At 38.9% G+C, this 27,236-nt stretch overlaps 3 protein-coding genes across 8 annotated transcripts; all 3 read left to right on the forward strand.

Moving 5' to 3' along the window:
- Positions 1 to 12: 12 nt before the first annotated feature.
- Positions 13 to 12,554, forward strand: LOC306988421 (uncharacterized protein). Of its 3 annotated transcripts, XM_079593414.1 has the most exons (5): positions 117 to 180; positions 261 to 304; positions 1,208 to 1,381; positions 8,123 to 9,017; positions 12,225 to 12,356. In XM_079593414.1, exons 3-4 carry the CDS (start codon positions 1,327 to 1,329, stop codon positions 9,013 to 9,015), a joined length of 948 nt encoding a protein of 315 aa, XP_079449540.1. In that variant the 5' UTR covers positions 117 to 180; positions 261 to 304; positions 1,208 to 1,326; the 3' UTR covers positions 9,016 to 9,017; positions 12,225 to 12,356. The 3 variants fall into 3 exon arrangements, with proteins under 3 accessions (XP_079449538.1, XP_079449539.1, XP_079449540.1); XM_079593412.1 differs by having other exon boundaries at positions 13 to 304; positions 8,123 to 9,018; positions 12,225 to 12,554; XM_079593413.1 differs by lacking the exon at positions 261 to 304 and having other exon boundaries at positions 98 to 180.
- A 1,414-nt stretch (positions 12,555 to 13,968) lies between these two features.
- Positions 13,969 to 26,275, forward strand: LOC306988384 (uncharacterized protein). Of its 4 annotated transcripts, none has more exons than XM_079593326.1 (3): positions 13,969 to 14,046; positions 15,940 to 16,238; positions 21,748 to 26,275. In XM_079593326.1, exons 2-3 carry the CDS (start codon positions 16,031 to 16,033, stop codon positions 25,392 to 25,394), a joined length of 3,855 nt encoding a protein of 1,284 aa, XP_079449452.1. In that variant the 5' UTR covers positions 13,969 to 14,046; positions 15,940 to 16,030; the 3' UTR covers positions 25,395 to 26,275. The 4 variants fall into 4 exon arrangements, with proteins under 4 accessions (XP_079449452.1, XP_079449450.1, XP_079449453.1 ...); XM_079593324.1 differs by having other exon boundaries at positions 13,975 to 14,046; positions 15,906 to 16,238; positions 21,748 to 26,269; XM_079593327.1 differs by having other exon boundaries at positions 13,991 to 14,046; positions 15,952 to 16,238; positions 21,748 to 26,269.
- LOC306988759 (uncharacterized protein) lies at positions 16,660 to 19,285 on the forward strand (the record flags this gene model as incomplete). Its single annotated transcript, XM_079593908.1, has 2 exons — positions 16,660 to 16,717; positions 17,049 to 19,285. 2 exons carry the CDS (start codon positions 16,660 to 16,662, stop codon positions 18,029 to 18,031), a joined length of 1,041 nt encoding a protein of 346 aa, XP_079450034.1. The 3' UTR covers positions 18,032 to 19,285.
- Positions 26,276 to 27,236: the final 961 nt, after the last annotated feature.

Below are 27,236 nucleotides of genomic sequence, written 5' to 3' on the forward strand. Positions count from 1 at the left end.
GAATGCGTAGCTACATCTCCCGTTTCCCAACTTTCCAACCAGTATGCGCTCCACACTCCAATCCGTTAGGTGGCGGGAATGCACCATTTAAGTTGGTGTGCCAAGCGCCATAAAACACCAGAAGAAGAAGAAGAAGTAGTAGTAGAGAAGGACGAAGACGTCATCGTTGAATTAGCGGTGGTTTGTACGCTTTAGTTTGTTTATGCTGTTATAATTCAAAAATATAGTCGAAGAGTTACTGACAAATATTTCATATTCAGCCTGTGAGTAGCCACGCGGGACCCTTTAAATCTATCATTCAAAGGTAAACGTGACTCTGTATATGAAGTAACTTTAAGTTTGATAAAGGAAATATTGAAATATAACAGTTAACGTTAGCTCTGTCGTGCTCTTCATTTTTAAGGTCTGTGACCTTTTCTGCACAACGATCTAATTATTTTATTGCTATGAATGTAAGTTACTTATTTGAAAATTTAACTATAGATTCATATTGACATATGCTGCTGTAACGTTACGGAAGTTATAACTTTAATTATTATACTATAGCGGTTAATTTCTCTAACCGAAAGGAAGTGGAAAAACTCTAAAGTTGAATGTCATTTGTATTTGTTTTAGATGTATTATTATTGTTTTATTGTGAGTATTATTGATAAATGTACTATTAGATTGTGAGCAATAATACCAAAGCGGTTTTATACTCGTTTAGCAGCATACATTCAAATAATGTTTCTCTAGCACAAACAAACACGTATCAATAGTTTCTGTTTTCACCTCATTCATTATCTTAATGTCTTCAGAGCACATGTGCCATTTAAAGCTAATTTCATCGGTGTCAAAAAATGTTGTAACCCGTTTTTTTGTTATAGTCTGTGACTGATTCCTCATTTTCACATAAAAACAGCTAACAAAAGCACTGGTACATGGCAAGTTAAATGAAATCAAGTGGACTGTTATTTATTGTTATCTGTTAGGCCTATTGCAAATTTGATAATTTATTTCTTCTATATAAAGTAACATTTATATTTGGATCCTTTTAATTGTGATTCTCATATATATATATGTATGAGAATCACAATTCTATATATATACACATAGGCTATATAAACAATTCAGTGACATTTTGATAGATGGGATAATCAACCATACACATAAATGCTTAACATATGTAAATTAAGGACAATATCAATTCAATCATTTATTTTCGCAGATCTGCTTCTGTCACACATCCATTCAGCTGCAGTGAAGCTCCTCCTACAGGACATTACCAATAAATGCTGGAATATTTTCATCGGCCTAAGAGTGTTGACAGAGTTGAACAGCGAGAACATGAGTGATCCAGAATCCTGCAGAATAAAACCTGAAGATGCTGAAGAACAAAGAGGTTGGTGTTTATTCTTGATTCTTCATTAATGATACTGAAGGTCATTAAAGAGTTCACCCAAACATGAAAATTATGTCATTAATGACTCACCCTCATGTCGTTCTAAGCCCGTAAGACCTCTGTTCATCTTCGGAACACAGTTTAAGATATTTTAGATTTAGTCCGAGAGCTTTCTGTCCGTCCATTGAAACTGTATATACAGTATACTGTCCATGTCTATGAAGGTAATAAAAACATCATCAAAGTAGTCAATGTGACATCAGTGGGTTAGTTAGAAGTTTTTGAAGCATCGAAAATACTGTTTGGTCCAAAAATAACACAAAATAAGACTTTATTCAGCATTGTATTCTCTCCCGGGTCTGTTGTCAATCCTTCACAGTGACGCTGACGGCGTAAGACGCTGATGACGTGTTATCTGGTGCGCCCGAGCTTCATTTATAGACTGAGGGAAACGGACGCTGTAAAAGTGTCTCATCCGCGACATGCACATTTACGCACCATTAAAAAAAATGATATCCACGCAAACAATGTAGAATAGCTTGAATATAGCGTGCGTCTCCCTCAGACTGTAAACGAAGCTCGGGCGCACCGGATAATACGTCAGCAGCGTCTTACGTCAGCGGCGTCACTCCGGAGTCGTGAACGCAGATTCACAACAGACCCGGGAGAGAATACAATGCTGAATAAAGTCTTATTTTGTGTTATTTTTGGACCAAAAAGTATTTTCGATGCTTCAAAAACATCTAACTAACCCACTGATGTCACATTGACTACTTTGATGATGTTTTTATTACCTTCATAGACATGGACAGTATACTGTATATACAGTTTCAATGGACGGACAGAAAGCTCTCGGACTAAATCTAAAATATCTTAAACTGTGTTCCGAAGATGAACGGAGGTCTTACGGGCTTAGAACGACATGAGGGTGAGTCATTAATGACATTATTTTCATTTTTGGGTGAACTAACCCTTTAAGGTTATAAACTTCATCAATGGTAATGGTGAATAAGAGCTGTGAAATAACACAGTTAAAGTAACAAATAATATATGAGACCCGTTCCATGAACTGGGTACAAAATGGTGCTTGAAAAAACACAATACATTTTTTTTGCCTATTGCTTTAAAGCAGTGTTTTTTGTTGTTGTTTTTACTGGATTTTTTGGGGATTCCCTGAATGCGTGGCGTGCTACAAAAAAAAGGAAGTGAGACTAGACCGGATAGCTGGCTTGTTTCTTCTTGCTGGTAGATCCGACAAACCCAGATTCATTTTTGAGTGAACCCTTTAACTTCATATTCGTTCTTTGTTTTAAACAGTTTGAAATAAGGCTAGATAGTTAAAGGAGAACTCCGGCGCAAAATGAACCTTTGGTCTAATTACACATTGTAACCTAGTCAACCGTTATCTGAGATTTGTTTTCATGATTATCGAATGTAAATAGTTTTATCTCTAAAAACAGTTTAACCTATAACGCTAGTATAACGCTAGTATATAGGGCATAGTGTAATGACAAATAAAAATCACTTGTTAATACCACTAACAAGGCTCAAAATAGCCCCACACTAACACGGTAGCATAATGAGGGTCCCTACCTTCAAACCGAAGCATTGAGAACTGTGTCATTGTCCAGACAGTTTAATAAGAAGATATTTTATATACAGTCAACTTCTGGACAATGACAAAGTTCTCAATGCTTCGGTTTGAAGGTAGGGACCCTCATTATGCTACCGTGTTAGTAGCAGTTAGTAACAGTTAGTACCGTAAACTGTTTTTAGAGATAAAACTATTTACATTCGATAATCATGAAAACAAATCTCAGATAACGGTTGACTAGGTTACAATGTGTAATTAGACCAAAGGTTCATTTTGCGCCGGAGTTCTCCTTTAACTCATCCAGTCAGGCTCTACTGATAAGAGTCTCACATGGGGAGATTGGAATTGCTTTGTGTGCCTGAAGTGCAGGCCAGAATTTGTAGCCTAATGCCTCAGAAAATCCGATCTGCCTGTTTACATGACAGTCGCGTTGGCACATAACGTTATCTGATTTGTATCTGATTTATTTCCACATATGAACGAGGCCTGAAATATCCTTATGCATGCGTTTTTTTCCTGTTTACACGGTCATAGAACACATCCGATCTGTCACCATATGAGCAAAAAATCGGAATTGTGTCACATTTCACTGACAGTTTAAACAAGGCCTGATTCTCTGGTGCTCAGGTCGCAATTTCAGTCACACAGCACGGAGCACGATCAGTGTAGGCCTACAGGAATATCTGGACCACAGCCAGGCAAAGACCCGCCCCATCTCTGTCTCTGATTGGTTTAGACCACGATATGATCCAACCATGAGTGTGAGTTCCATCCAAGGAGAACAAGCGATTAGTTCGTGGAGAAGCAGCGGATACGACTCATGCGAGGACGTTAGGTGCACCGGTGCGACCTAGGGAAAATTTTAGTTGCACCCTTACAAATTATGCTTGCACACTAGAGCCATGAGCATAGCAGTGTCAAACGTTGTGATTTCCATATAACCGTGATGATTTACCACTATCGACAGGGTGTAGTTAAATAATAAATAAATGAGTCCAATCAAGGAGCGAGTTCATCTATTAGATATTTTAAATGACCAACAACAGTGTTAAATGCTTTGCAACTGGTTTCTGAGAGTACGTTTGCACCCTGAGTTTCGCAGCCATGGCAGCTCATACAACTGACAACTGTATTATGGTGATGTGTAAAATTTCACTGTAATAGTACAAATACGTATGATGCCATCTCGTCGCTTTGAGGTCAGAGACCCGGGGTTTTTTCTTTCTTTTCAGATGCTCCTGCATCGAAGTTGTGCTGCTGTGGTTTGCCATTGTGCTGCTGTGGTTTGCATTCAGGCCACAAGCTCCCCCTCTGAGAGGGTTTTTAGTACAGGTGGCAACATTGTCACATGTAAAAGAGCATCTCTGAAGCCAGATAATGTAGACCAGCTTGTATTTCTTGCCAGAAACCTCTAGAGCCTGTCATAGGGTGTCATCAACACTCAACAATGTCCCTGCCCAGTGTTTTTGTTGTTGCTCACTCTTATTTTTTTTATTTTTTTTCTGCAGCTGAGCACTTTTCATTTTTTTTTTCATCCTGGCTGAAGCACTTTGGTTTGTAAGAACAAGTTTTGTTACAAGAAGTTTTGTGTAAAGAATAAGTTTAAGCATAAAACGATCGATTTTTGCCCCTTACTCTGATTTCTACCGGCATTTAAAACACATTAACCCGCGTTCTTTGGGCTTATTGAAATGCACATAAGTGAAGTGCATCCAAACAGAGAGAGCACTGGTAGGAGGACATGCATCGCAAACTCCGACTCTTTCTTGACCCAAGAAATTATTAAAACGTGTTCCCATCTCATGCAGAAGTACTGTCAAAATGCTGCATCTATAACGGCATGAGAGGATCTCCGTAAATTTCCCGCTGATGTGTTGAAATACTCAGATACAAAAAGTAATAAACTTTTTATTTAGCCTATTAATAAACACTCCACCTTTGCTAGCAAAATAGAAAATATTATAATTTATAAAACAAAGTAATAAAACAAGCAAATTAATAAGTAAATAAGCAAGTTAATAATCCAATAAGTAAGCCCCGCCCCCCTCATAATAATATGTGTATCGCCGATCTCACAGGCTGACGATAGGACGATACGAAAATGAAGCATATCGCCCAACACTAGCTGGCGTATGACTTGTAGAGCACGAAAGTTGTTCGGTCTGATGAGATCTATAACTGTATGAAGTTTGGTGACTGTAAGTAAAAAGGGATGCATTACAGAGACCCTAAAATACAACGAAATAAAACTGTCAGCTGCAGAGCCCCCCACGACCACTGTGACCCTACATAGGACAAGCAGTTTGGAAACTGGATGGATATCTGATTTAAAGAAAAATGCTTAAATTAAAGCTGCAAGCAGCGATTGCGGGCCCAAGCCGGTGGCACCGCCACCCTGGTGCCTTTAGTTCCACTAAAGGCACCGGGTGGCGGTGCCACCGGCTTGGGCCCTCCATCGCTGCTTGCAGCTTTAATTATATATATATATATATTATGTAAATTCTTTTTTCCCCCTATTTTTAACATATATATTATTATATATATAATAATAATAATATATATTATTAACATTTTTGGATGCTAAACTATTCTTTTTATAGGCTTTGTACTTTGTACACTTTGTACACTCACGTTCCAATATAGAAAAATGATCCTCTTCAAATGCGCAAAAATGTGCTTGGAAACATCACAGTGGAGCGGTGCTTACTATGAACGGCACAAACTGTACAACTGACTATTTAAACAGAGCAGTGTAATTTTTATATGTAAGGTTGACTATTTTATTATTATATTTTATTAAGGCTATAATGAACATTCTGCGATGTCAAGATTGCAATGCTGGAATGCTGTGTGTGTGTGTGTGTGTGTGTGTGTGTGTGTGTGTGTGTGTGTGTGTGTGTGTGTGTGTGTGTGTGTGAGGCTCGATCGAACAATGGAGACATAAAAACATACTCCGTCATTTTGTTCATACAGAACACAACATTGTGCTTTTGTTAAACTATAAACTCTTGTCAAACTGTAACCTACAACTGTCACCCAACCAAAATCACACACACACACACCCCCCCTCCCCTCCCCTCCCCTCCCCTCCCCACACAGACAGACACACACACAGAGAGAATGGCAGAGAGAGAGAAAATACACATTCAAACCACAATATCTGACTTCCTGTTGGTCGGAGCTAATGACTGTAAATTAGAAAGTTGTCCGGATTGAAGAGAAGAATATACGTACCGAGTTTGGTTACTGTAGGTAAAACTATAACTAAGTTATAACACACTTTATGCATCCTTTTTTAATCATAAATTTGTTTCCTCGCCACGGCCAAACCGTTCGAGATATCAAAAATCCCCTGTCAATTTATCATCCTCCATGTCTTGACTTCATGCTGACCGAGTTTCGTGGTCATCGGATGAATTCTCTAGGAGAAGTGTTTCAAATGCGAGAGCAAGCGTTCTCCAATCAACCCGTAATAGCCGACTTCCTGTTGGGCTGGCGTAAAACTTGACCCAGGGAAAGTTGTTCGACCCGATTAAATCTATATGTGTACCGAGTTTCATATTAATTCATGCAAGCGTGTTTGATATACGGACAAGTGTTCGAATCCCATTCCAGGGGGCGCTGTCGAGCCCCCCTGCCACGCCCGGGTACCAGCTTCAGCCTGGCCCTGATGGGTTCTGACCTGTGTGCAAAATTTCAAGAGTTTTCGAGCATGTTAAGGCCCTCAAAAGTGCCAGAGATTTTGCACACAGCAGAGAAAGGGTTAAACTAAACTAGCCCCCCTCCTCACACACACACACACACACAGAGGGGCAGAGGGAAAATGCTCCAAACAGTACACATTCAAACCAAAATATCTGACTTCCTGTTGGTCGGAGCTAATGACTGTAAATTAGAAAGTTGTCCGGATCGAAGAGAAGAATATACGTACCGAGTTTGGTTACTGTAGGTAAAACTAATACCCCATTTTTGACTAAAGGTGGCGCTACTGAGCCCCTTACCACGCCCGTTTCTGAAACTTCGCACATGTCTATTACACAATAAATGTCAAATGCATGTTGAGTTTCATGCAATTTGAAGCATGTTAAGAGCCTCAAATGCATCCAAAAAGAATATAAAAGTTTAAAGCGTTGCCATGGCGACAGTATTAAAGATATCAATAATCCTTTCACAGGTCTACATCTGTCGTGTGTTTACATTATACAGATGAAGTTTGAAGCAAATCGGGTAAAAATAAGAGGGTGATTTCAAAGCATTTCGAAAGTGACACACTTCCTGCTGCCAGTTGGTGGCGCTATAACTTTGACTCACAATAGTCACATCCATGTGATCGGCCTCTTACAGCGAACACACTGCTGAAGTTTCATCAAGATCAATTAATGTATGAGGATGTTATAACACACTTCCTGTTTCCAATATTCGCCATAAATTCGTTTCCTCACCACGGCCAAACCGTTCGAGATATCAAAAATCCCCTCGCAACTTTTCATCCTCAATGTCTTGACTTCATGCACACCGAGTTTCGTGGTGATTGTTTGAATCGTCTAGGAGGAGTATTTTAAATTCCATTGCATGTGTTTTTTAAACTACGCCAAATAGCCGACTTCCTGTTGGGCTGGGGTAAAAAGTCAGAGCACGAAGGATATATGAACCGATGAGATCTATAAGTGTACCGAGTTTCATATTATTTCATGCAAGCGTGTTTGATTTATGGACCAAGTTTTCGGACCCCGTTCCAGGGGGCGCTGTCGAGCCCCCCTGCCACGCCCGGGTACCAGCTTCAGTCTGGCTCTAATGGCCGCGGGTTCTGACCAGTGTGCAAAGTTTCAAGAGTTTTTGAGCACGTTAAGGCCCCCAAAAGTGGCAAAAACCTTGAAAAAAAAATTATTATAAAGAAGAAGAAGAAGAAGAAGAAGAAGAAGAACAAAAAACCCTTAGAAGAACAATAGGGCTCTGCGCCCTTTCAGGGCTTGGGCCCTAATAATGGGAAAAAAATATTGGTAAATCTCTAAGATAAATGCATCAAGTTCTCTTCTTTCTACTATTACGTCAGGGTTCATTTTTATGTCCTTTCCCTTCACATTTCTCTCGTTGATTTAAAAAAAAATGATTTGCTGAAAATTAAACCTTTCTTACTTTCATTTTAGACCTGATGGAAGAGAACGAGGAGAGTGAAGAACCGAGTGAAGCGGAGGAGAAACATCATGTCAAAACTGGAGAAAAGTCTTCGAGTTGCTCACAGGGGGAAAGTAATTTATTTAAAAGAAGAGCCAAAAAAACGTTAACCTGCCCTCAGTGTGGAATGAGTTTCCCATACAAACAAAGTTTTAAGCTTCACATGAAAATCCACACTGGAGAGAAGCCGCACACATGTGATCAGTGTGGGAAGAGTTTCACACAAAAAACAGGCCTTAAGGAACACATGAAAATCCACACTGGAGAGAAGCCGTACACATGTGATCAGTGCGGGAAGAGTTTCAGAAAGTCAGACTCTTTTAAATTACATCTTCGTTATCATTCTGGAAAAAGACCGTTTATCTGTGATCAGTGTGGTAAACATTTTTTTAGGGGAGATGCCCTGAAGAACCACATGAAAGTTCACACAAAGGAGAAGCCTCATGTGTGTTCTTTGTGTGGAAAGAGTTTTAGTGAGCTGGCTACTTTAAAAAAACATCAGAAAAGACACAGTGGTGTGAAGAATTATATGTGCTTTGATTGTGGGAACACCTTTTTTGATGATGCTCAACTGAAGCGGCACCAGAGAACTCACACTGGAGAAAAACCTTACAAGTGTTCACACTGCGACAAGAGATTCCGTCAGTCAGAACATCTGAAAACACACGAGAGGGTCCACACTGGAGAGAAACCTTTCACATGTGATCAGTGTGGGAAGAGTTTCGCTCGAAAAGGACACATTAAGGGTCACATGAAAATCCACACCAAAAAGAAGCCGTATCACTGCCCTCCGTGTGGGAAAAGTTTCGCTTCTTCGTCTTCTCTACGCAATCATACAAAAAACAATTGTCTAAAATCACCGTAAGCAGTTAGGTAAGGTAAGGTAAGGTAAAACTTTATTATCCCATGAAGGGAAATTTGTCTTGGGCCATCACCCATGCTGCATTCAGTACAGACATACAACAAATCGACAAACTAGACAACAATAATAATAATAAAAATTCATAAATAAATTACAACTCCATAGCACCACTATTTAACATCTTTACAGACACTGGGATGAATGAGTTTTTAAATCTGTTCAATCTACAGCGTGGAACTCTAAACCTCCTGCCGGAAGGCAGCAACTCGTATTCTGTGTGCAGAATATGTGATAGATCACCCACAATCTTTTTAGCCTGCATTAGAGTAGCCTGTTCATAAAGAACCTGCAGCGATGTCTGTTCTTTCACTCCAATAATTTTCCAAGCCGTATGGGTCATTCGTAGTAATTTAGCTCTGCGTGATACGGACAAATTACCAAACCAGACTGTAATGCAATATCGGATTAAACTTTCGAAGACTGCTTGATAAAATATTACCATAAACCTTTGATCTACACCATAAAGTCTAAGACGCCGTAAAAAATGCAACCGTTGTTGTAATCTACTGCAAAGACTATCTACATGGATATTCCATGTCAGTAAATTATCAATGGAGACGCCAAGATATTTATATGAAGAGACCTGTATGATGGTTTCATTGTGGATAATCACAGGCCTGTGATCACCAACATCTCTGGGGTCGAACACCATCTCATTTGTCTTATTGACATTCAGAGCTAGTTGGTTATCCTCACACCAGTTCACAAACTGTTCGATCTCTAATAAATATTCAGACATGTCCTCTTTCTTTTTCAGTAAACCTAAGATTGCAGTATCATCTGAGAACTTAATTATGTGGTTATTAGAATAATGCCTTCTACACTCATCCGTATACAAAGTAAACAACACCGGTGAGCTAACACAGCCCTGAGGGGCTCCTGTGCTTAACGTTCTGAATTCAGAAAGTGTGCCATTGACATTAACCTGCTGCCTGCGATTGGTCAAAAAAGAATAATACCATTTTATAATAGATGGATGAACTTTAAAATCATTCAGCCTTGCAATTAAAAGATGTGGTTGCAACATATTAAAAGCTGAACTAAAATCTACAAATAAAAGACGTGCATATGAGCTAGGATCCTCTAAATGCTTATTTATAAAATGTGTTATGGCTATAACAGCATCCTCTGTACTTCTATTACTTCTATACGCAAATTGAAATATGTCTGATAGACCACTCACGTCAGTTTTAACAAAGTTAATAATAATTTTTTCAAAACACTTCATCACTATTGAAGTGAGTGCTACCGGACGGTAGTCATTATTCTCCTTACAGCTAACCTTTTTTGCGACGGGGATAATAGTGGAAATCTTCCAAAAAGAAGGAACTGTATGCGTATCTATAGATTTTTGATAAATAGGGCACCAGGCTTCGGCTAACTCTTTACTACATGATTTTAGTAACCGCCCAGAGATGCCGTCTGGGCCAGAAGCCTTGCTAGGACAAACCTGTGAGAACACTTTCTCCACCATGATCTTGTCAATGATTGTTTTAGGGTAATCCAATATAGGCAAGGCATCAAGTGCAGCTATCTGCTCCTGTGAAAAATCTCTTACGTCAAATCTACAATAAAAATCATTCAACTCATTTGCTTTTGCCTCCTCATCTGTCACATTAATAGATCTTTTGGCTGGAGCCATATTAGTCATATATTTCATAGAATCCCATAGTTTTTTAGTGTTCATAGTCAAACAATGGGCCTCAAATTTCTCCCTCTCCTTACGCCTAGCTTTCTTTAATTTAAAATTGAGTTCCTTCTGTGCATCTTTCATAGCTACAAGGTCTCCTCTCTTAAAAGCCATTTTTTTCTGTACTATACACTCCTTAATTTCCTTGGAGATATAAGATTTATTGTTTGGATATGTAGTTATTATTTTTTTATCTAAAACATTATCTTTACAAAAAAGTATGTAATCTGTCATTGTCTCCGCGGCCTCCTCTAGGTCCAAACTTTGAAAGACATTCCAATCAGTACAAGAGAAGCATCCTTTTAAGGTTTCAATTCCATCATCATTCCACACATATACAGTTTTAGTTTGTGGTTTACTGCTCTTAAGCATTGACTTATATGTTGGAATTAAATGGACAGCATTGTGGTCAGAGGAGCCTAATGGTGGTTTAACCTTAGCTATATAGGCGTTCTTAACATTTCCATAACATTTATCTAAAATATTTTTGCCCCTTGTATTACAATCCACATATTGATGGAATCCAGGCAACACAGTATCAATTTTACAATGATTAAAATCCCCTAAAATGAAACAAGGTGCTTCAGGGGTACGACTTAATTGTCTATGAACACAGTCTGCTGTAAGTTTAGCTGCATTTGCAGCATTCCCACTAGGTGGGATATAGACAGTACATACTAAAATGTTCCCAAACTCGCGTGGAAGATAAAAAGGCCGAAGACTTAAACATACCAACTCGATGTCGGAGTTACAGAGCCGCTCTCTCAAAGTAAATTGCGAGCACCAGTTTTGGTTGACATAAACACAAATGCCGCCTCCTTTGCTCTTGCCTGAGTTGTTGTTCCTATCAGTGCGTACAAGCGAGAAGCCTTCCAGAGCAACGAGCGAGTCCGGCACGTCATCTCGTAGCCACGTCTCAGTAAGCACAAGCAGGCATGAATCCCGGTACTCATGTCGAACTCTGGAATTGACTCTTAGCTCCTCAGCTTTACTTCTCAGGGAGCGAGTGTTGCAGAGAAGCATTGAGGGTAGTGGTGGCCTTTCTGCCCTTCTCCGTAATCTCTGCCTTACACCACCGCGTTTCCCCCTCTTCCGCGTCCTTTTCCAACGGCTTTCCCCCATTGTTCTCGCCTGTAAGTCTCTCGGTTGCTGGGGGGCGAGTGTTTGACTAGGCTGGAGCAGTAAGAGTTGGTCACGGGTATAGCGCAGGACCGTCTGCGACATCCGCAAATCTTGATTCACCAGCATGGCATCGCATGTAATCAGCCATATGGCTAAAATCAGCATCAGTCCTCTTAATAAAAACAGCATCGTGTACATCGTGTGTACCCGATCTGAGCACAGCGTTAAGAACGAACAAAAAACACAAGGCAGCAGCACGAGGTAGCCCGGGTCGCAACAGAGCAGCGCCACCGGAAGACCGGTGTTGTGGTCAGAGGAGCCTAATGAGCCTAACCGGAAGAGTTAATCTTAAGATCCAGCACTTTGAAGTCCAACGCTGCATCCTCACCAAATGTGACGCAATGCATCAAACAATCTATTGTATAAATCTGCCTTAAGCAATTGCTGCGAGAGTGGTAGATGACATAATTGCAGTACATGTTTAGAATAAACAACGTTATCGTCTGTTGGTGTGGACAGTCTTTTTTTGTTTTGTTTGGGAACAATATTTGGCATATTTTTTTTTATTTTTTATCTGTTGGCATGCATTGATGATGTCACCACCAGCACCCTCCAGATTGGGCTTTTGATTGGGTTTTATCACCAGATTGATCAAATTTGGGCTGTTGTTAAAAAAAAGACAAAAAAAACAAGGATAATAATAATAAAAAAAAAAACATTTGAATGTGTGCTTTAAAGCATCACAGAAAAATAATGTGTATCAATCCTTATTGCTTGAGTTTAACCAATCAGGGTCGAGTGAGGGAGACTGTTCAATCAGTTTGCAGTCCTGTGTTGGTGAGACGTGATGACTCATGAATGACGGGTTTTTTGCATTGGTATGAGATTTTCATTATGATAATTTCCTTTGAAAATGTTCTATTTAGGAGAGCACTTGCATAGGGGAAATGTTGATTTTGCTACTGTAGAAAATGATTTTTGTCTCATCACAACTTTTATTTAAGGTTGGTTGGGGGAATAATCACTGGAGTGCAGTGCAATATTGGAGTTTCACTGGTTTGTCGCCTTTTTGCTAGCGAGGCCGTACAAAGTTGGTGTTTGTTGAACTTAAATGTCTATTTTTATAATGTAGTATATTTTTCTGTATAAAATTGACAGTAATATTTTTATAGTCTTATGGGTTTGGAATGACATGAGGGTGAGTGATGACAGAACTTTCATTTTTGGGTGAACTAGCCTATCCCTTTAATATCATTCAGTCCATACTTTTCACAGCACGCTGCAACCGCGAGTTGCCTCGAGTTCTTTTTCAATGGGACCAGGCAGATCTCCCACTTTCATCTGTACAGGGTTCAGGTACAAGAAGTGACGTGGAACATGGAAGACGAAGTAGTTACAGTGGGAACGAGTGACGTCTGCTGCAATTTTTGTGTTGCATGAATATGACAGCTTATAAAACTTACAAATGTCTTAAAGATGTTTATGATTTAGAATATATGTTTTAAAAGATGTTTTTTTCCCCCAATGTTTGTACACAACAGGAAGCACTCTTTAACTCTTCTATTTGTTTGAAATCCATCGATCAACATTCTGTGTTAAAGTGTGCACTACTAAAGTGTGCATTTTGTACTTGATACACAAAATAAGAGCTACAAATTACTTAGAAAATAAACAGATATGATGTCATTATTATGATAACGTTTCTCAATATAATACTTTTAATAATTATGAGAAAGTTATTCATTGTTATGACTTAAAGAATGATATTAATTTTATTGGTGGAATTGGGCTTCCATAAGACAGCCAAGAAGTATCAAATTATTTTAATTTTTTTTAAATATTTTATTTTTACTTTCATGACTTAAATCGAATGAGATGTCAGTCTACATCACTGTTTTGATATGCAGTATAATCACAAAATTAATTTTAAATAGTTTGTTCTAACACTCATTACTTTAAACTGAAATGGATTCTTTCTCCATCTCATAACCCCCACAAACAACAGGAGTGCAGCTGGGAGCAAAACGCTCGGTTTAGCTTACAGTCCTCACCGTTTATTTCGTTTGATGTGTAATGTGAAAAATATCGTTTAGATTATTTCGCCTCGCCTTGATGACGTCACCGCTACCGCCATCACACAGCGTTGAGTTTTCTGATGCGAGGTAAGCAGTTCACGGTGCGTCGTATATTTATACAACTATAAAAACACAAGCTTGTTAAAGCACAATTTTCCAGGGTCATTTCTGTTTTGTATATTCATCTGGTACAGTGCTATTTGTGCGTCTTTTTTGGCGTCTGCTGACTGACAAATACATTTAGCCTAGCAGGCAACGATGTGAGGAACCAGTTAACGTGCATTCATTAATATCTAAACGATTATCGTGTGTTTTTGTATGTTCGTCTCTATGATTGTTTCGATGTCTGGAGCAGTAATGGTATTTACTGATATGTCACTTGTTCAAACGTCAAAGTATGATCAAGGATAATTAACATGAATCGATCTAAATGTTTGTGGGTTCATCTATTTTGAACATTAATATCGGTTTCTGACATGAAGTGTCTTTTCAACAGCTCTTACTTTAAATCCATCACAAGAGGTACATACATCTGAATATGTAGATACATGTGAAGGTAGCTTGACATTGGAAATATTGCTTTGTTGTGCTTGTGCATTGTAGTGAAAGGGCCGTTTCTGTCCCTAGAAGAAGAAAAAAAGCACCAACATGTTTATAAAAAAAATGACAGTATGCAATGACTGTTGTTGATTTAGGTTCACATGGACATATGCTGCTGTATTGAAGTTATTATAACTGGTAAATTAAATAATACCCCCGATAAGACTTATTAATAAGAGGGAGTGTCACAATTAACAACTGCCCAAAAACCTCTTCATGTCAAAAATAGATAATACTGTTGATAGATTGACCAACAGAAGAAAAAAATATATAGATGTGTAAAATATGTGAATTCAAGGGAATTTCACACAAAAATTAAAATTAGCCCATGATTTACTCACCCTCAAGCCATCCTAGGCGTATAGGCCTATGACATTCTTCTTTCAGACGAATACATTCGGAGTTATATTTAAAAAATCTACTGGCTCTAAAGGTCTTCTGAAGCTCGTTTAAGAAAAATATCCACATTTAAAACTTTATCGACTAAAATAATGAACTACGCAAGTCGACTTAAGCCAAAAGAGTTACACTTGATGATGTATGACGTAGGAGTAGCGTAAGCTTTGACGCCTCTCGCTGTTCAAACAAACTCAAGCTTAAGATTTCTATAGCCTAACTGGTGTTTTGTTTTGCTCTGTCCTCTGCACTTCCGCGTTGTCATTACATTGTGTGTCAAGGTCAGGTGTAACGTTTTTTGCCGTAAATTGATGCGTACGGCTGTCTGACGGAAGCTAGTTATTTTAGTATTCATCTGAAAGAAGAATGTCATATCATATACAACTAAAATGGCTTGAGAGTGAGTAGCCTAAATCATGGGGTAATTTAAATTTTTGGGTGAACTACCCCTTTAAACAAATTAAATACCTCAATGTAAAATATCTTACAATGTTTTAATTCAAATTCACAGATATATATATATTTTTTTTTACAACTACAGTTATTGCATACAGTAAAAAAAAAAAAAAAGAGAATTAACCTATTGTTATTTTTTTCTAGGCACAGAAACGTCTCTTTCAATAAAATAAAAGCGCACGACAAAGCAGTATTTTAATGTTTCCAATGTTAAGCTTCCTTCAACATTTATTTACATACTCAGATTCATGTACCTCTTGTGATGGATTTCAATTAACAGCAGCTGAAAAGCCCCTTCATATCAGAAATGGATAATAATGTTAAAAAATATATACCCAAAGACAAAATATAGATATGTAAAATATGTGAATTTGTTTTAAAACAAATTAAATCAATTTACATTTTGATACTTGGATAGATAAACACTAACAACATGGTTTAAGTCAGAATTTTTGATAGCATCAATTTGATAACTGATTTATTTTTTTGATCAGCTCCTCCTACTACAGTAATTCACCTTCAGTGAAGTTTTTTCCACAGCAGTTCACCAGTAAATGCTGGAATATTCCCATCAGTCTACAAGTGAAGAAGATAGAGTCTGCGAAAGAACATTGAAAACATGAATGATCCAGAACTCTGCAGAATAAAGCAGGAAGATACTGAAGAACTAAGAGCTGATCCAGAACCCTGCAGAATAAAGCAGGAAGATAATGAAGAACTAAGAGCTGACCCAGAACTCTGCAGAATAAAACAGGAAGACACTGAAGAACAAAGAGCTGATCTAGAACCCTGCAGAATAAAGCTGGAAGATACTGAAGAACAAAGAGGTTGGTGTTTATTCTTGATTCTTCAATAATGTTATAAAACTTAAATTTCCACTGAAAGAGGAAGACAGGGTGGGACATATTGTGCAGCTCCACCCCCTGACACTAATGTGAAACCACACTTAATTCGCCCCAATGGAAAGCATATGTACACTGTCAATCAATCAATCAATCAAAATGTATTTATAAAGCACTTTAAAACAACCAAAGTGCTGTGAAAAATAAATAAATAAAAGACATAAAATACATACTTTATATTACCTCCTACGTCCTGGCGTCTACAAAAGTGGACATCACATTTTTGGTTGTGTGCACCATAATACTTAATTCTGTTTTACTGGAACCTGTTGTACACAAACGTGGACACTTACACTGCCTTCTGGTGGTGTCAGAAAAGAAAAACACTTTACATAGAAATTTCAAGATGGCGGAGAACACATCTGAAAAGTCAGGCAGCCTCACCAGAACCAAACGTCCACAAGGTAAAAAATCTAATACAATTTCATTGTTGATTCTTGTTAAGTTATGTGTAATAGTGTTGTATGATTAACGTGGCCTGTAAATTTGACAAATGTTTGTTACAGTAAAGATTTACTATGCCGCCAAACTCGTGGTCCACATATGTGGACAATGGGACTTAGCTTCATTGAAAATGTAACTGAAAATATAGTTTGGGAAGAATTTGTAAGAAAACATAAATTTACAATAGTTTAAAACAGTATAAATTGGCATTGCTTGTGTGATAAATAAGTTGATTTCGATTGATTTTTGACATTGATTTTTATTTTATTTTTCTCATGATATAATTTCCAGAGCGTATTCCTCTGTCAAAGGCACTGGAATTACTACTGGAGTCAACTGCTGGGGACAACTCAGAGGTAGAGGACTTGTCTGACAATGATGACCCCGTAGAGGATTTTGATTACCATCCTCCACAACAGGATCCAAGCAGCAGTGAGGAGGAGAGTAGTGGGGATGAAGACCCCACACCACAGTCCACTGAGACCAGTCGGGGACATAAACGTCTCCGTGGTGAAACTTATGGTTATCTTTCAGACCGTAGCATTGCCATTTTGCGAACTTCCAGACGTCGGGCTCAGCGGGTTGAGTCTAATGACTCTGAAGAGCCAACACCAGGACTAAGCTTTCAAGGAAAACCCAAGCAAGGACAAGGAGTGCGCTGGATGGCTGCTCAATTGACCCCAAACCTAGCTCAGTTTGAGCCTGAGGAGGAAAATGAGCAGGACAAAGAAGGCTGGACCACACTGGACTATGTAAACCAGTATATTGATAAAGATTTATTGAAACTGATTATATACTGCTCCAATGCTACACCACTAGCTAGGAGTGGGTACCCACTCAGCACATCAGTTGAGATGTATCATTTCTTTGGTGCCTCAATTTTGATGACATATGTCCCATACCCACAAATCAGGATGTACTTGTCCAGCGCGTTAAGATTCCCAGCCATCACAGAAAGATTTACACTCGACAGATTTTACAAACTGAGGCAATCAATAAAGGTGGTCATTGATGATGACATTCCAGAAGACCTGAGGCAATGTGACAAATTCTGGAAGGTGAGGCCTTTTCTTGACCGCATTCTGCAAGGCTGCAGGTCTCAGGCAATACCCGAGTGCGTTTCTATTGATGAGCAAATTATACCATTTACACAAGCCTGTCCTTGTCGACAATATCTGCCAATGAAGCCCAATCCAGTTGGCATGAAAAACTTTGTGCTTCAGCGGAAGGCATCATGCTCGACTTTGAATTATATCAGGGTGCAGATGCACTGATTGCACAGGTCCAGGAACCAGGTGAACTGGGTTTGGGAGGTCATTGATCGTCTGTCTGAAACTCTCCATCCTGGTACAAAAGTGTACTGAGATTGGTTCTTTACATCCATCAAAGCTGTGAATCGAATGATGGAGAAGCAGGTATACCTGACTGGTACAGTTATGAAGAATCAGGTTTTTGAAGCAGTGCAGAAGCTACCAAGTGACAAATCATTGAAAAAGAATGGAAGAGGTACCTCAGCACAAGTTACCACTAGAGATGGGAAAATTTGTATTGTAAAGTGGTATGACAAAAAGCTGTTATTGATGCTGTCTGTTGTCCATGATGAACAACCAGAAGACACCTGCCAGCGATGGAACAAGAAACAGAAACAATATGTGTCTATCAGATGACCAAGTATTGTTCGTGAATACCACAACAAGATGGGTGGGGTTGACCTCACAGACAGGATGATCAGCTACTATAGAATGAATGTCCGTACCAAGAAGTGGACGTTTCAGATACTCATGCACTTCACAGATGTTGCTTTAGCCAACAGCCAAGAGAGACCACACAGTACGCAGCACACCAAGAAAGGGCATCATGCCATTTCTTGAATTCCGAATGAAAGTGGCAAAGACATTCTTGGCCCAGCATAACAATGCACAGGAAGACAGTACAGACCTCTCAGAACAGGAAGACAACAAAGACAATTCAGAGCCAGAAAAAAGGCGCCCTGTGAAGGAAGTGCCCCACATCTCAGACCGCAGGGCTAATGCACATCTTCCAGAGGTGGTCAACCTGAAGAATGCAGCGCGCTGCAGAGCATCAGGCTGTTCAGGGAAAACTCGAGTCTGTAGTGTGTAACATGCAAGGTGTTCTTGTGCTTGCAAGCTCAACGCAACTGTTTCACAGTCTTTCACAGCGGTTAAGTGTGATCAACTGTTTCCACAGACAAACAGGACACTCCTACTTTGGAGTAGTTGAAGTTTTGGGCTGTTCTTGGAAATCTCAAGGCCGATTTGTAACATGCAAGATGTTCTTGTGCTTGCAAGCTGCACGCAACTGTGACACAGTATTTTACAGTGGTTAAGTGCGATCAACTGTTCTCACAGACAAAAAGGATATTTCTTGTTTGGAGTAGTTACAAAAAAGCAAAAAGTTTTTTTTTAATATGATAGCTTGTTTCTTATACATTTTGTTTTTGTGCAACAGTATCAATGGAAAATGTTCAGGCACAGTGTTTAGGCTGTAAATAAAAGAGATTTGCACTTTGTTACACAATGGTGTATTGATTGTTTTCTGTGGATACTGACCGAGTGTCCACATATGTGGATATCATTTTTTTTCTTTTAAAAAGAGCTTCATGTTCAAAGATAATATCTGGTTATTATATTTATTGGTTCCTCCTTGCCCCAAATAGCTAGAAGAAATATAAAAGACAAACCAAAGCTCGGGTCTTTGGAGGTAGCATTATTGTTTTGGAGCACACTAGCTTATAGATAAACTTAAAGGTACACTGTGTAGGAATTTCTCCCATCTAGAGGTGAAATTGTATTTTACATTTAAACGAATAGTGCTCTCTAGCGCCTCGCGTGTTGCAACTACGGTAGCCAATTTATACCAAGAAGCTATGACAACATGCATTATGAAGTACCGTGCATTGCAGCCTTTCAATTTTGCCGGGACAGTGACAAGCGCATTTCACTGATCTCCTTGTCCGTTTCAGCTGATTTCAATTACGTGATGCTAGCTCTGAACGAAAACACGTTGTGGAAACGCATTGAGGTAGGCTAGTGCTTTTTGTCCCTCTCTGCTATTATAGTTTTTCAAAGTGGCGTAACGACATAGAAGCCTCCTTGGACTTACCCGTCCAATCCAAATAAAGATAAGAAATTCTTCGCTGACGAGGATAAGTCAGATCATTGACAGAGAAAATTATACACCAACGAGAACATATTTAGCTAATAAAATACTTAAACTACCCAGTGTACCTTTAAGGCTAACATATTCATACTAAAAGCCAAAAAAACTAAATTTTGAATTCATGGGGACTTGCAGTTAGAGGTAGATATAACAGTAGTTATAGATTAGGTAGAATACCGAACTTGAATAAAGTAAATAAATATAAATAAAATGCATAGTCTTAACTGTATAAATTAAAAAAATATTAAAGTTAGAAAAGTTATTCAGTCAAGAGCAGTGTCATTGACTACGTTTACAAGCAGCCAATTACCTGTTCAAAACCGGAATTTTAGCAATAACCCGGTCGCGCACGGCCATGTAAACACCGGCAAAAACCCGAATATGCTCATATTCCGGTTTTCTTTTCGCAAGGAATCTTGGTCTTTTGACTAGAGGGCGCATACAAAAACCCGCGTGCAGTATACCGGAAGTAAACAAGAAGTAGAGGTAAACATGGTGAGACGCAGCACAGTAGTGTCAAGTGCTGCTGGTGGGTCAGTACCAGCACCAAAGCGCAAACAAAGGCGATCGCTATCTGCCCCGAACTATTCATTATCCGCGTGCTGCTGCTGTTGTTGTTGTTATCTTTGGATACAGGAAGAAGAATCGAAAATGACGCATATTGCGTCTTAAGGTTGTCTGTACGTCCAGACAATAACTGTGCGTCGCCGTTTACATCTGGATATTGCCAATTGATTACAAATTCCATGTATACAGGAGTAACTCTCTCTGCTCACGCATGTAAACGGGTTATTCCGAATGTTTCAGAAACCCAAATAGTGACCTTAACCCGACCATAACCCGAATATTGACAGCTTGTAAACGTAGTCATTGTTTTTGCAGCAAGTCTTCTGTTTGATTAACATTAAAAACAGACAGCTACAGGAATGTTAGGCTGCTGTCTGATACTGTTACACATGCGTTGTCTTTCTCGACTGTTGACGTTCACTTAAGACATAACCGACTATGTTTACTAGGATACTCGCCAAGACAGGCATGTCGATTTCACAATTTCGTCTGAAATTGTCAGTTCAAGTGAAAGAAAATGTGAAAGAGAAATCAATTCAGTATTCGCATGCTTTCTAGGCGCTTCGTAAGTGAACACAAAAAAAATTACCAAAATTGGCTCCCGAATTGAGCTCTCTTACGCATCTTCTTGCGTTTGAATGTTGACAAAGTTGAGGCATGATGACAAAACCACCCTGAGGCTGTATCTCTGCAATGCTTTGGCATATTGACACCAAAAGTTGCATGTGTCATTATCACCTCATCTTGACCACAACACATCAATTTGGTCACAGAACCACCTATTGGTCAAAGTGATGAACTTATTCAATCAAATTGCTAGTTGTTGTATTCATAACTTTGCAGCCATTTTGCCTAAAATCATCTTAAACTGTCTTTAATTGACCGTTGTTGCAGTTGGTCTGATGCTCCCAGCCGTGTTGGCATGATTTATCATGTTTTTTGTGCTTGGCCCCGATAATTGCTTTGCAACCATATTACAACTTTTTTTTTTAACATGTTACAACCCTGACTTGTAAAATGCAGTTAATAAAACAATAGTTCACAATCTAATAGTTCTCACTACAAAACCTGAAATTTGTGCTGGTAATGTTTTTAAAATAATGTATGGATGATAAATGTACCAAATTATTATGTCAGGGTTCACATGTCCTTTCCCTTCCACATTTCTCTCTTTGATTTTTTTAAAATTATTTACTGAAAATCAAACTTGAATTTTAATAAACTTTTTCTACTTTCATTTTAGACCTGATAGAACAGAACAAGGAGATTGAAGAACTGTTTGAAGTGGGGGAGAAACGTCATATAAAAACTGAAGAAAAATCTTTGAGTCCCTCATTGAAAAGAAGAGACAAAATATGTTTCACTTGCCCACAGTGTGGAAAAAGTTTCCCATACAAACAAAGTCTTGAACTTCACATGAGAATTCACACTGGAGAGAAGCCTTTCACGTGTAATCAGTGTGGGAAGAGTTTCACACAAAAAGGAACCCTTAGTGAACACATGAGGATCCACACTGGAGAGAAGCCGTATGCATGTGCTCAATGTGGGAAGAGTTTCACACAAAAAGGAAACCTTAACAAGCATGTGAAAATCCACACTGGAGAGAAGCCACACACATGCGATCAGTGTGGGAAGTGTTTCAGACAAAAGGTAATACTCAACGAACACATGAGGATCCACACTGGAGAGAAGCCGTACTCATGTGATAAGTGTGGGAAGAGTTTCGCACAAAAAGGACACCTTAACAAACATGTGAAAATCCACACTGGTGAGAAGCCATACACATGCGAACTGTGTGGCAAGAGTTTCACACAAAAAATAATCCTTAATGAACACATGAGGATTCACACTGGAGAGAAGCCGTACACCTGTGAACACTGCAAGAAAATTTTCACAATAAAAAGAAATCTTAATGAACACATGAAAATTCACTCTGGGGAGAGGCCTTACGCATGTGATCAGTGTGAGAAGAGTTTCACACAAAAAGGAACCCTAAACGAACACATGAGAATCCACACGGGAGAGAAGCCGTACACATGTGCTCAATGTGGAAAGAGTTTCACACAAAAAGGAAATCTTAACAAACATGTGAAAATCCACACTGGAGAGAAGCCGCACGCATGTGATCAGTGTGGAAAGAGTTTCAGACAAAAAGTAATCCTTAACGAACACATGAGGATCCACACTGGAGAGAAGCCGTACACATGTGCTCAATGTGGGAAGAGTTTCACACAAAAAGGAAACCTTAACAAACATGTGAAGATCCACACTGGAGAGAAGCTATACACATGTGATCAGTCCAGGAATAGTTTTGCACAAAAAGAAACTCTTAATGATCACATGAAAAGCCACACTGGGAAGAAGCCGCAAACATGTGATCAGTGTGGGAAGAGTTTTGCTCATAAAGCGACCCTTAATGAACACATGAAAATCCACACTGGAGAAAAGCCGCACACATGTGATCAGTGTGGGAAGAGTTTCACTCAAAGAGGAACCCTTAAGGATCATATAAGAATCCACACTGGAGTGAAGCCATACGCATGTGATCAGTGTGGGAAGAGATTCGCACAAAAAGGAAACCTTAATGATCACATGAAAATCCACACTGGGGAGAAGCCGTACACATGTGATCAATGTGAGAAGAGTTTCACACGAAAAGAGCACCTTAATGAACACATGAAAATTCACACGGGGGAAAAGCCGCACATATGTGATAAGTGTGGGAAAAGTTTCACACAAAAAGGAACCCTCAAGGATCACATGAGAATCCACACTGGAGAGAAGCCATACAAATGTGATCAGTGTGGGAAGAGTTTTACACAAAAAGGAAATCTTAATAAACATATGAAAATCCACACTGGGGTGAAGCTGCACAAATGTGATCAGTCTGGGAAAAGTTTCACACAAAAAGGAACCCTTAAGGATCACATGAGAATCCACACTGGAGAGAAGCCGTACACATGTGGTCAATGTGGGAAGAATTTCAGGCAAAAAGGAAATCTTAACGTACACATGAAAATTCACACTGGGGAGAAGCCGTACACATGTGGTCAATGTGGGAAGAGTTTCACACATAAAGGAAATCTTAACGTACACATGAAAAGTCACACGGGGGAGAAGCCGTACACCTGTGATCAGTGTGGGAAGAGTTTTGCGCATAAGGCAACCCTTACTGAACACATTAAAATTCACACTGGGGAGAAGCCGCACACATGTGATCAGTGTGGGAAGAGTTTCACACGAAAAGAAAACCTTAATGATCATATGAGAATCCACACTGGAGTGAAGCCACACACATGTGATCAATGTGGGAAGTGTTTCGCACAAAAAAGACACCTTACTGATCACATGAGAATCCACACTGGAGAGAAGCCGTACACTTGTGATCAATGTGGGAAGAGTTTCCGAAAATCAAGTGTTTTTAAAGTACATCTGCTTACTCATTCTAGAGAAAGACTATATAACTGTGACCAATGCGGTAAAACATTTTTTAGGGCAGATTTCCTGAAGGACCACCTGAAAGTTCATACAAAGGAGAAGCCTTATGTCTGTTATATGTGTGGAAAGAGTTTTAGTCAGATGGGTGCATTAAAAATACACCAGAAAAGACACAGCGGTGTGAAGGATCATATTTGTTCTGAGTGTGGGAAGACTTTTTTTACTGATGGTGCACTGAAAGTGCACCAGACTGTTCACACTAGAGAAACACCTTACAAGTGTTCATACTGTGACAAGAGATTCAAACTGTCAGTATATCTGAAAATACATGAGAGGGTCCACACTGGAGAGAAGCCATACACATGTGATCAGTGTGGGAAGAGCTTCACACTAAAAGGGAACCTTAACGAACACATGAAAATCCACACTGGGGAGAAGCCATTCACATGTAACCAGTGTGGGAAGAGATTCACACATAAAGGAAACCTTAACGTACACATGAAAAGCCACACTGGGGAGAAGCCATACACATGTGATCAGTGTGGGAAGAGTTTTGCGCATAAAGTAACTCTTTACAAACACACAAGGTTCCACACTGGGGAGAAGCCGCACACATGTGATCAATGTGGGAAGAATTTCACACAAAAAGAGCACCTTAATGAACACATGAAAATCCACACTGGAGTGAAGCCACACAAATGTGATAAATGTGGGAAGAGTTTTACACAAAAAGGAAACCTTAACGAACACATTAAAATCCACACTGGAGAGAAGCCGCACAAATGTGATCAATGTGAGAAGAGTTTCACACATAAAGGAAACCTTAACGTACACATTAAAAGGCACGCTGGAGTGAAGCCATACACATGTGATCAATGTGGGAAGAGTTTCCGAAAATCAAGTGTTTTTAAAGTACATCTGTGTGCTCATTCTAGAGAAGGACTATATAACAGTGACCAGTGCAGTACAAACATTTTTACGGCAGATTTCCTGAAGGACCACCTGAAAGTTCATACAAAGGAGAAGCCTCATGTGTGTTCTTTATGTGGAAAGAGTTTTTGTGAGCCGAGTGCTTTAAAATTACACCAGAAAAGACACAGTGGTGTGAAGGATCATGTTTGCTCGAATTGTGGCAAGACTTTTTTTACAGATGGAGAACTGAAAGTTCATCAGACAGTTCACACTAGAGTACAACCTTATAAGTGTTCTCTCTGTGATAAGAGATTCAAACGGTCAATATATCTGAAAATACATGAGAGGATCCACACTGGAGAGAAGCCGTATCACTGCCATTCATGTGGAAAGAGTTTCACTCAATTAACTTCTCTAATCTTTCATAAAAGAAAATGCATGTCTGATAATACAGTAAGTAGTTCGAGTTCTGATCCTGTACTTCCAGGTGTGATGCTGCTGCCTAGGGCTGCATCAGAGATTATTTTGATAATTGATTAATCAAAGATGATTAGAACGATTAATCGACTGCTCATTGTTTTTTTAACAGATTAATCAGTAGGCTATGATCACTTATTCAGCTTTTGCAGTTAAAATGTTGAGTTATACCCATTCTAACTAATACAACAATGAAACCACTTGAAACTTCTTTGTAATAAACTTTGAGTAAATGTACTTGACCAATCTCCTTCAGGTTTTCTGTCCTCAGAAGTCATTAAACAAAGCCAACTTTGCTTAGAACTGAAACAGAAAAACAAAAGGGCACATATTTCAGAATACATATTCACACATTGTAGATAAAATATGAATCTACAAACAATCATTGTTAGTATACAATTACAATTAATTTTACAATAAAAACAGATTTTTGATGGACAAAATGACAGACAGAGAGACATTCAGATTTACCATTTAAAGTCCTCCTATTATGGTTTTTCGAATATTCCCTTTCATGCAGGGTGTAATATAGTTGTCTTTGAATGTGTAGAGGCCAAAGTACAATTCATAGCAATGTGAATAAGAATGAATATTAAACAGGTAAATAATTTCTTTTAGTAGTTCATGTAATGGTTACAAAATGTTAAATAATACTTAAAAGGTTAAAAGCATTCTAGAATTCATGTGCTTATAGGATTTGGTAAAATAGTATACTGCCTCTTTAAGAGTATGCATACTCCGGCTACATTATGTTGATTCTCAGAACGCGATTCTGATCTTGAGAGCTGTGGAAGCAAATGGTTTTCTTACCTGATAACTGCTAACTTCTAGCTACTTCTTTTTATTTTCATTAACAATTAGAATAAGTGTATTATTCAGCTCACATTCTCTTTTGTAAATCAGAAACCAAGGAATAAAAACCGGAGATTTTCATCTTTTATTTCAACAACGTTTCTGAAGTGGATTTATTGAACTGTATTGCTGGGCTGGCAATGAACACTGCAAATGGGACTAGCTGCTTGGAATAATGTTAGATAGTTATTAGTGTAAGCCATTGCACATATCAAGATTTCAAACCTCTACAGAATGTAAACGGTCTGCAAAGTTGTAAAGCCAAAAGTGCATGATAAATAAAGTGAATGGGCCTAATTTATCAATCTAATATAGAAACGAGCGCAGATCCCAGCTCAGAAATCATCTGATGACAGGGTTCACATTTGATTCATGAAACATTTGTATGCTGTCAATCCCATTGTACGAATTATTATATTTATCTATTCAAATTATATTTATATTATCATATATGATGATAAATTGATAAATGTGACAGCTTAAATCAATCTGCATTTAAATATCACGCTCCTTAAAAATTCACAGTTTAGAAGCCTTGACCCTAGGATTTACGACATGGAGAAATGTAACCTGGCCAAGAAGAGGAATTAATCTCATGAAAGACAAATTGGTCTTACACCAAAAAAACCTGTTAACCTTGTATAGCAAACAATTACATTAATTTATATGTTGTGAGGGAAACGTACTCTGTTACTAACGTAACCTTGGTTCCCTGAGAGTAGGGAACAAATATTGCGTAGCTAATACACAGTGGGGAAACTCCTTTTCTCGAGAATATTGAAGCCTATAATTTAAAATGCAGTGCAGCTGCACAGCAATACCAGTAGAGCTTCTAGCTCGCCCATTGGCTGTGCTGAGACAACTGCACACACCCTATGGCGAGGCAGTTCAGAAGCGCAAACCAATCAGGCAGCTTGGCGCCAAGCACGTCAGAGCCCGCCAGAATGGAAATAAAAGCCCATCTATTTCGCCATAATACAGGTTAAATCGCCTGAAGCTAAAGCACCTGACAGATAGTTATAGTGCGGCAGGCTACGCAATACTCGTTCCCTA

The sequence above is a fragment of the Phoxinus phoxinus genome (genome assembly GCF_949152265.1).
Source record: "Phoxinus phoxinus genome assembly, chromosome: 20".
Classification (NCBI taxonomy): domain Eukaryota; kingdom Metazoa; phylum Chordata; class Actinopteri; order Cypriniformes; family Leuciscidae; genus Phoxinus; species Phoxinus phoxinus.

What these genes read in the sequence shown, in the direction of transcription:
- LOC306988421 (XM_079593412.1), top strand. Translation starts at nt 1,327, where the DNA reads ATGAGTGATCCAGAATCCTGCAGAATAAAACCTGAAGATGCTGAAGAA. An exon ending in AGATGCTGAAGAACAAAGAG is followed by an intron (nt 1,382 to 8,122) that starts GTTGGTGTTTAT and finishes CTTTCATTTTAG; the next exon opens with ACCTGATGGAAGAGAACGAG.
- LOC306988384 (XM_079593326.1), top strand. Translation starts at nt 16,031, where the DNA reads ATGAATGATCCAGAACTCTGCAGAATAAAGCAGGAAGATACTGAAGAA. An exon ending in AGATACTGAAGAACAAAGAG is followed by an intron (nt 16,239 to 21,747) that starts GTTGGTGTTTAT and finishes CTTTCATTTTAG; the next exon opens with ACCTGATAGAACAGAACAAG.